We start from the raw sequence: 9,113 nt of genomic DNA, 5'->3' as shown, positions 1-9,113 counted from the left end.
AACTTCGTACTCCCTTTATGTTGCATTAATTTACAACTTTTATGATGAGATGGTATATAATTAGATAGAATACAGTATAATAAATCACCTCTGACGTGTGCCAACTCAGGGGGCTTGTGGTATAGTATGGTGTTGAATTATCTGAAGTTCAAAAGTGGCTTCTTTTAATGGGGGTGTATGGTAAAGCCGTAAAGGTGGCAAAAATTGATCCAATCAACCCGATTAAAAAATTATATTCTAATTTTGATTTGTATGGAGATAATAATTTAATATGAATCAATTTTAAAAATAGATTCAACTTAATCGAACCTGATCCAGGTATGCAAATTGATACCTGTAGTAATGTAGGGTACATAGATGCACTTCAATTATCTGCATAATGAAGATATGTGGACTGAGGTCATGTTCTATACAAAGTACTCCATGTATAGGAGTAAAGGAATCTCTAACCCCAAGCACCCTTATTTGGTAGGATTCGAACCTCAAACCTTTAAGATATTAGGTAAGAATAAGTAATTTAACACTTTATTGGTCGTATATAGCTTTCAACGGAGTTTTATATTTTTTGAATGTTTGTCCCATATGGTACTAGTAGGAACAAGATGCTTTTATAACTCAACATGTGCTAATAATACTACATGAATTGGATCGAGCCCTTTAAATGGGCTTGCTTGAGTGTGTGCTAGCATTTTGGGGTTGTTGAAGTGTTTTTATCCCAAGTTTAATTTGCCTTGTGTATTTGGGATGTCCTTACAGCAGTAGTCGGGTTTTTACCTAGCTAATTTGCTTGTATGTTCTTGCTTATACAACTTGAATACAATCAGTTATCCTAAAGTGTAACCATCAATCTTTGAAAATTTGGGTACAATTAAGAAACAGGTACAACTTAAATGGCTTTGAGTAGGATCGCTAGAATGAACTTCCATGGCGCATATGTTGCCTCTAGTCCAACGTAGAGCTCGTGCTAGACAGAACCTGTACAGGAGAAGCAACAGCCCAAAGGCTCAGCTAGATATGTAAACAAGTGCTATGACTTGAACATATGTAAGAAATAATAATGAAACAAATCAGATTAATAGATAATGGTATACCATTTGAGTAAATTTGAATGCCATTTTTATATGGCTTCAACAAGGCGGTGGCCTTTACTTGCAAGACCTCCCATGCTACATCGATATGCCTCTCTTCTGTAAGTGGAGCTCCCACAGCCAAGCGTAATACATACTTGCCTGACAGAACCTATATGTTTGAAGAGCAGTATGATTAAGAGCTTTGCCAATGCTACCATTACGTCTGGCTAATAATGCAACTTAGAGAGGGTGAAATAAATGTTCTAAATAATCTTAACGATATATTTGTAGAATAAAGTATGACATATACATACTGTGTGAGAAATGAACATCTTTCCAGTAGAGTTGACTGCTTCCAAGAGCTCACGATTGAGCTTATCAGATTGGTTTTCGTCTCTGCCAGGAGGCAGCAACCGGAAACACAGTAATGCAAACTTCCTAGGAGTAATCACCTGCCCATCCGAGTTTTTAAGTTGTTATGTTGGAAAAATTATGTTCAGTGAGACAGTGATTGAAATTTTGAACAGAAAAGAGAAGGCACAAAATCAATAATGTAACAAAAGGATCTGTAGTTGATACAAAACACAGTTATAAATTAACTGAAAAGCATGCAGAAGCACTCATGATATTGAGGTGAAACTATGAAAGCAGGATAAATTTCAATTAGTAAGATACTTGTATATCAATATCATCATGCCCTACCTTGGTCATTTCAAGTAACTTAATAACTGCTTCCTCTGCTCTACAATGCCACAACCAGCATCACAGAAAGAAAGAGAAGCGAGCAACTTGGTGTAAGAAATTACCTCAAATCTCAAGTCTTGACGAACGAGCTCTTCAAATCGTTTTGCCAATGCTATATGATTTCTAATATATGACTGCAGACCCTCCTGGCCATATAACCGCATTACCATCCAAAGTTTTAAGGATCTGCAGAATATTAATCATTACTGTAATGAAGCCTAATGAATTAATCAATTGAAGCGCCTAGCAGTAGATAATGATGCAACTATTCTTGTAAAGATGAGAAGCCAGAATCAGTAATCAGAGTGTCATCATGGGTGTATGTACACTCTATTACCAAATATATACATATCTCATACAGTAAATTACAACAGCTAAACTTTACAATTAATGTCTGAGGCTAACCTGAATCGACGACCAAGAGGAATTTGCCAATCTTTGTAATCCACAACTGTATTTGCTTCTGAAGCCTGGTATTTTATTTAAAGAGTGCTTGTCAGAAATAGAAAATCATATGTAAACAGAATTGTTAAGAAATGCCTGTATTTCGAGCCATTAAAGGCCCCAAAATTAAGGCGAACATCATGCTTTGAAAAATCTTGCCAAGTGACAATCATTCAGCAGACAACCTGGCCTGGAATATAATTCTCACATACATCCTTAAAAAAAATTCAAGCAAATACATCGGCAACACTTGAACTTACTTTGTTTCTCAAATACTCTGGATAAGTGGACAAGGATTCAATCAGAGCGCTTCTGTCCTGTAAACATGAAACACTGTAAGACCCAAAGTGTGTGTTGAGAAGATATATACAGTGACAAATTTTAATGAGTTGAGCAGATATATATGCAAAACAATATGAAGTAACATACCCTAACCCAAAGAGCTGAGCAATCAAAATTTGTAAGGAGCCATTTATGCGCATTCATGCAAAATGAGTCAGCTTCTTCCACACCATCAAGATAGTGGCGAAATTCAGGACATATACAGGCACTTCCAGCGTATGCACCATCAATATGAAACCAAATTCCACTACTCTGTCGCCATTTTAAACAAGAATATCTTCTTAAGACACTATGATTAGAACAAGCCTAGTAAAATTTTATTCTGAACTCCTGTAACCATTCAAACTCTGAGAATTATTAGTGACTAGTGAGTCACTTCAGTATTTAGCTGATTACATACCTTAGCAATCTTTCCTAGAGCAAGCAATGGATCAACTGCAGTTGACGAGGTTGTCCCAATCTGCAAGCAATCATAATGCTTATTAGTCTTATGAGTTATGAACAGAAGCAAATTAAGGTTTGATATGGGGTATGTGAGTAACAAGGATTGTTGTTCTTACAGTAGCACATAAGAAAAGAGGAATGAGACCAGAAGCAACATCATGTGATACCGCTTCAGAAAGTAATTCAGGAGAAAGAGCATATTCACTTGATGAATCCGTCTTTAAAATTCTTATGTTCTCAGGATAGATTCCTGCAATCTTATACCAGGCAGCAAAGACAGAACATCAAAATTGAGAATAAAACAAGTGATACATAGAAAATATTAAGTTATATGATTTGCTAGTGATTACATTTAGTTATATTGTCAACTTTCTTCTTCACAATACTCGAGCTTAGGTACTTTGTGTTACATTAGGCAAGACTTGTGTATTTCATGTAAAGGATCCAAGTAACATAGCTATGTATTCAACTCTTCTATAAAAATGATCTTATGTTATCATATCGTAATTGCAACATTGACCCTTAAGATCCCGAAAGACAAAATGCAAATTTAATGGCAATTCAAAGCATTCTTATTACCAGTACTAAATAAATTTGTTTCATTAGTTCTGATAATTAATCTCATACTAAAAGGTTCATCTTTCAACTGCTACCTCTGTTTTTCATTCTCGAAGTAGTAATTTATTTTACTAAACAATTCGAAACCTTGAGCACATGACTTCAAACTAAATGACAGAAAGATGAGGATAAGAAAGAGTCAGTTACCAAATACCTGACAGCCTTTCTTTACAGAAGCATGAGTTTGATCAGCAGTATAAACAACTAGTTTCCCCAAAGAATCTTTTCCTACTTTTTTTAACATCCGATCACGCGCAGCCACTAATGCAACCAGAACTGCTTCACTGGCAGTTCCCTGTATGACACCACCGCCTTTTCCTGTAATATCATACCAGTAGCATCAGTTTTCAATGCACCCCCTTTCAAGTACAATTAGAAGTCACGTTCTTTAGATGGCCGTGTCTGACACTTGAACTCGTATCTGAGTCCAAGTGTCCAACACCTGTGGACGCGTCTCAGTTACATAGCATGTAACAGCACTGCATCAGTCACGACAGTCAGACTTACCTGTAGAAAGGAAGGCATCAGGTAGCTTAAGCAATTTAGCAAGCCAATCTAGAACAATCACTTCGAGTTCTGTTGCTGCAGGACAGGTAACCCAGCTAAATCCGACAATATTGACACCAGCACTAAGCATTTCCCCCAGGAACCCGGCGATACTGCTGTTAGAAGGGAAGTATGCGAAATAGCCAGGGCTTTGCCAATGTGTTACCCCTTGAAATATCTTTGATTTTATATCTGCAGGATATATATGATTCAAAATTTGTCGATTATGATTTAAAAAACATAAGACAGTCTAAAAATGGAGCTGAAATAATGGCCTAACCATTGAGAACATCTTGTAAGGATTCCGGTTGAACAGGTGGAGAGTCCGGTACAAGCTCACGAAGATACCCTGGCTGCATTGCACAGAGAACGCCATGTTGACGAGTTATATATTGATTCGATATGTGGGATATTGTGTACATGAACTCATTAGTCTTGCTGAGTTATATATTGATTCGGTATGTGGGATATTGTGTGCATGATCTCATTAGTCTTGCTGAATCGTGTGAGCTCACAATTTTCTACTACATCATACGAGCGAGGACTAAAATGAAACGAAGATTTACAGATATCACCAACATTCCAAGACCAAATTGGCTTAAAAATTTCTCGTTTCATTCATATTATCTACAAGTATTTACTTAGAAAAAATGCACTACAGTTTCCTTTTATATACTACCTCTGTTACATATTATGTGCAACTTTAGGGTATTATTTGTAAGGTATAAAAAATTCAAAAAGTACACATAATATGTAATGGAGGTAGTACAATCAATTTATTATTACTTGTTAGTTTTATATGTCAATGCAACAACACCAATGACTTAGTGACTAACATCTAGAAAAGTAACCTTTTTGATGTCCTTGAATGTAGTTGTTTAAAATTTAGGGATTATCATTTTACTATGGTTTTAATACGAAAATAGACAATCTTGAAGACATCAACTTTCAGGAACATGAGACTAAAACAAGTTTAATTTCAAATATGTTTACATTTTGCTCATGAAATGTGACGGGCCTTGCCATGAACTCACAGGTAAGATAAGATAGTACTATAGATATTACGATCTCAAATGCATAACTTCCACCGTTAATACATGTGATTACGTACTAATAAAAAATCATGTAAGTTGCTAAAACCACGAAAAAATCAAACAAAAATGCACATAAGCCCATGTTGCACTTACTTTAGATACATACGAGAGTATATGACAGAAGTTTTACGAAGTCTTAGTTGAATCTATGCAAGAAATTTGAAGAATGCTACATCACCAATAATGGTAAGTAGTGGAATAGTGGGGACTAGGAGTAGTAGTTTCAGTCCAGCCGTAACCAGGCCACTTAAATTAATTGAATAAAGCAGTAACATTTAATTAGAGCAATTTTAAAATTTCAAAGTTATGAGTTATGTCGCCTTTTCACTTCAGATTAATTGCAACACTTTTTATTTTTAAAAAGTATTGTATCTATTTGTTATTAATTGCAACCATTCTTTATTTGATTAGCGCTCATTATCGTGTTAGCGCAGCTGCGCAGCCCACCTATCTCAAGTTGTAGTGCCCCCTCTCCCTATCTAAACTCCATACAATAATTCATACCCATGACAAAATATGGGACCACTGCCCACCTGAGCTCTACCACTTAAGATCACACATGGAATTCTTAGTTTATCTTGCACAAAGTATATGTTTCTAAAAATCAGTCAAATTTTACAATTATTAACTGAGTAAATAAAAGTAAAACGATTTTAAATGTTCTTCATTAATTCTTATTTACTTGTAAAATATGAAGTTTTATATTTGTTAGCGCACATCTTATACCATTAATATATAAGTTTTTTAAAAAATAAAACATGAAAAGTTGATATTTTGAAAATTTATATCGAGACGAATCCTACGTGAAAATGACTATATATTTAATGTACAATGTACATTTTACGAAAGAAGGTTAAAGATTATGTATTAATACTTTATATGTCCAAATGTTGCGATTACAAGAAGAGAAAATACAAGTTCAACGGATTGTGTAGCATTTACATCATCAATCTAACTAAATTTAGGAGGCCATTTATTACTCACCAATCACTTGAAATACAACATGTCAAGTAGATCAAGTTTTAAACAAAATTGGCATTCTCTATCTATCTTAATGCTCTACCTTCCAACAACTTCATCCCAAAATATGTGACATTTCCCCTTCGGTGGCAAAACTTACATATCACAACTTATTACACCAAAAAAAGGAATATCAAGGAAATTATGAACATTGTTCTAGAAACGTTACTTTCATTATTAATTATATTATACAAGTACATTCTATCCAATACTACGAATATGGAATGAATTATATTATCCATGATCAAACAACGAAAGAAAATCTTTTTTCACCATTATGCTTCCCATTTTCACAACTATGTTTACCGATGAAAATTATTTTTTATTATTTTCTATCAAAACAAATGAAGTCTAACTGTCCACATAGAGCGAGAAATCAAAGTGCAAATTTTAATCCACCCAACCACCTATCCCTCTCTTGTTTTTATTTATTTATTTATTTTTTTTTTTTTTTTTGAGGAATCTGTTATTTTTACTTGTTCACCGTTCAAAAGATTTTTATTTTTTTGACACGAAAAAAGAATCATTAATTAGCCTTTATTTATTTATAATAATTTCACTACATTTCAGAGTACTCTACATTTCAATATTAGACATGCATCCCATAGACAAAACGGGGATACTACCTATAGAAAATCATAATAATAATAATAAATTATGAAGGAATAAATTTGTAACTTGGAAGTTTACTGATTTATTGTTGCATGTATATAAAACCTATTTTCACTTAAATAAAACTTTTTTTTTAACAATTATAAAAACACTTTCAATGTGAAGTCTAACTACTCCACTCACTCTCCCCCTCAAAAAATAAAAAAAAAATAAAAAAATAAAAAGAAAAATAAAAAATAAAAAAGCAGATGAAGGCCTATGTATCCTTACCTTAAAAAAAAGCAGTTTAAAAAATTGATGTCCCCATAAATTAAATACATACGAGTAAGTGAAAATGACCGAAGAGGAAGAAATGAACCTGAACTTGGCTAAGCACGGGAAAGTTTTCAATGGTCTTGTAGTAATCAGCTACAAAATCCACCATTTGATGTCCATATTCTCTCAATTGCTCTGCATCCATGGCCTTCAACTTTTCTCCCTCCCTATTATTATCATATCCATCACCAAAATCGCGCAATCACAAATTAATATATACCCGTACATCAATGGCAAGAGATCATCAATAGGTAATCTTCACAAATTTTAGATATAAGCATTGTAACGATTAATACTAGCTACCTCCGTTCTTTTTTAATTGACAGATCGGATTTTAACAAAGTATGTAGAGAAAGGAATAATAGGGACTTACATTTTAATTTGGTGGTGGACGCCTGGTCTTTTTACTTGTGATGGAATCGAAAATTCGAAATCGATTGTGAACGTTCTGACGCAGGAATACACTCACACCCTTGACACTTTATATAGCAAGATTTTTTTTTTTTTTAATTTTTTTGAAATTCTTTTTATACAGTATTTATTTTTATGAAAACGATTAAATAGCAACCTAACATCCAAAGTACCAACTAATCCGTTGCATGGTGTAACCAAGTCAGCATGAATCTTGTCAAAAAAAAAAAAAAATCAAACATGAATAAATAGTAATCTAATCAAATCAAATATATATAAATAAAGTAGGCATTTTTGAAGAGCATTCGACGCGCCACATAAGCAAAGGTATATTTTTGACCAATTAAAAATTAGATTTCTATTTTATTTTAGAATTAAAAAATTCACTTGCCACCTAAACAAAAGTGGCGAATGAGATTTAAGAATTTTGCCACGTAATTAAAAATAACGAATAGTGATTATAAGGATTTAACTTATTTAAAAAACTAAAAATTATCTTTTAAGAAAACAATTATCTTTAGATATAGGATTTATATATCTAAGATAATCTTGATAGTGTTTATGATAAGAAATAAAAATTATTCCTTAATAATAATTAAATTAAAAATTTTGATGCCTACCACTATAAATTGACACATCCTACAACACCAATAAAATTTCATATCAATACAAAATCAAATCAAGCGAATTTTGTGTCAGTTTTAGGTCATCAGTGGCTGCGTAATTATTAGTTTTATTTTAAAAATCCATGTTTAAATGTATATTTGTGATTATTGCTTACATTGTGTTTATTTGGAATGCTTAATGATTATATGTTTATGTTTTGCTTAATTTAATTAATCAACGAATTAAATTCGAGCAAAAATGATTGGAAAAACAAAGTATGATAAGGTATTGTATCTATATAAATCGTTTACATTTATTAAATTTTTTTATAAACCTCTTTAGTTTTTATTTATTAATTTTATGATTAAAACAATTCTTTTGTGATTTAGGTAGCTTAATCAAGTCATCAAATTAACTTAATTGAAAAAATTAATGTTCATGCATCAATTAAAGCTAACTTTGTACAGTTTCGTCCAAAATTAATTGAAAGAAAATTTTACTCCATTAGTTACTTTTCAATCATTACAAATAAGAAGCGGCGACTGGGGATGATTAAAAAATTCCAATGCATAGATTTTATTTTGTACAATTACAATTTTTAGATCAATTTTACAAAAATTTTATTGATTTATTTTATAAGACTATAAAGATTAATATTATATAAATTTTATTTTTGCTAACATGTTTTATTTATCCAGTTTTATTAGATGAAGAACTAGAAGATAAATAGTATACATGTTTTTATATTTTTTAAATATTTCTATTTTAAAAAATCCAACGAATAATGATTTAGGATTAAAATATGTAAAAAAAAAAAATCTTTTCACATTAAAGATTTTATCCTTAT

At 32.3% G+C, this 9,113-nt stretch overlaps 1 protein-coding gene across 1 annotated transcript; it reads right to left on the bottom strand.

Moving 5' to 3' along the window:
* Positions 1-782: 782 nt before the first annotated feature.
* On the bottom strand, positions 783-7,777 carry LOC145572043 (phenylacetaldehyde synthase-like). Its single transcript, XM_081631062.1, has 14 exons — positions 7,623-7,777; positions 7,293-7,416; positions 4,489-4,561; positions 4,170-4,400; positions 3,817-3,980; positions 3,161-3,301; positions 3,001-3,060; positions 2,688-2,852; positions 2,519-2,575; positions 2,220-2,284; positions 1,877-2,000; positions 1,385-1,522; positions 1,092-1,239; positions 783-975 (listed from the first exon to the last, which is right to left on the bottom strand). Coding segments are annotated over exons 1-14 (1,503 nt in total). The 5' UTR covers positions 7,625-7,777; the 3' UTR covers positions 783-964.
* Positions 7,778-9,113: the final 1,336 nt, after the last annotated feature.

This window comes from Chenopodium album, chromosome 12, assembly GCF_948465745.1.
Source record: "Chenopodium album chromosome 12, dcCheAlbu1.1, whole genome shotgun sequence".
NCBI lineage: Eukaryota > Viridiplantae > Streptophyta > Magnoliopsida > Caryophyllales > Amaranthaceae > Chenopodium > Chenopodium album.
This window is presented reverse-complemented; position numbering and strand designations above follow the sequence as displayed.

Bases quoted from the DNA above. Each gene is read 5' to 3' on its own strand.
- LOC145572043 (XM_081631062.1), bottom strand. The intron at 4,562-7,292 runs GTTCATTTCTTC...TGTGCAATGCAG, and splicing joins CCGTGCTTAGCCAAGTTCAG to CCAGGGTATCTTCGTGAGCT. The intron at 2,001-2,219 runs GTTAGCCTCAGA...AATATTCTGCAG, and splicing joins CCTCTTGGTCGTCGATTCAG to ATCCTTAAAACTTTGGATGG.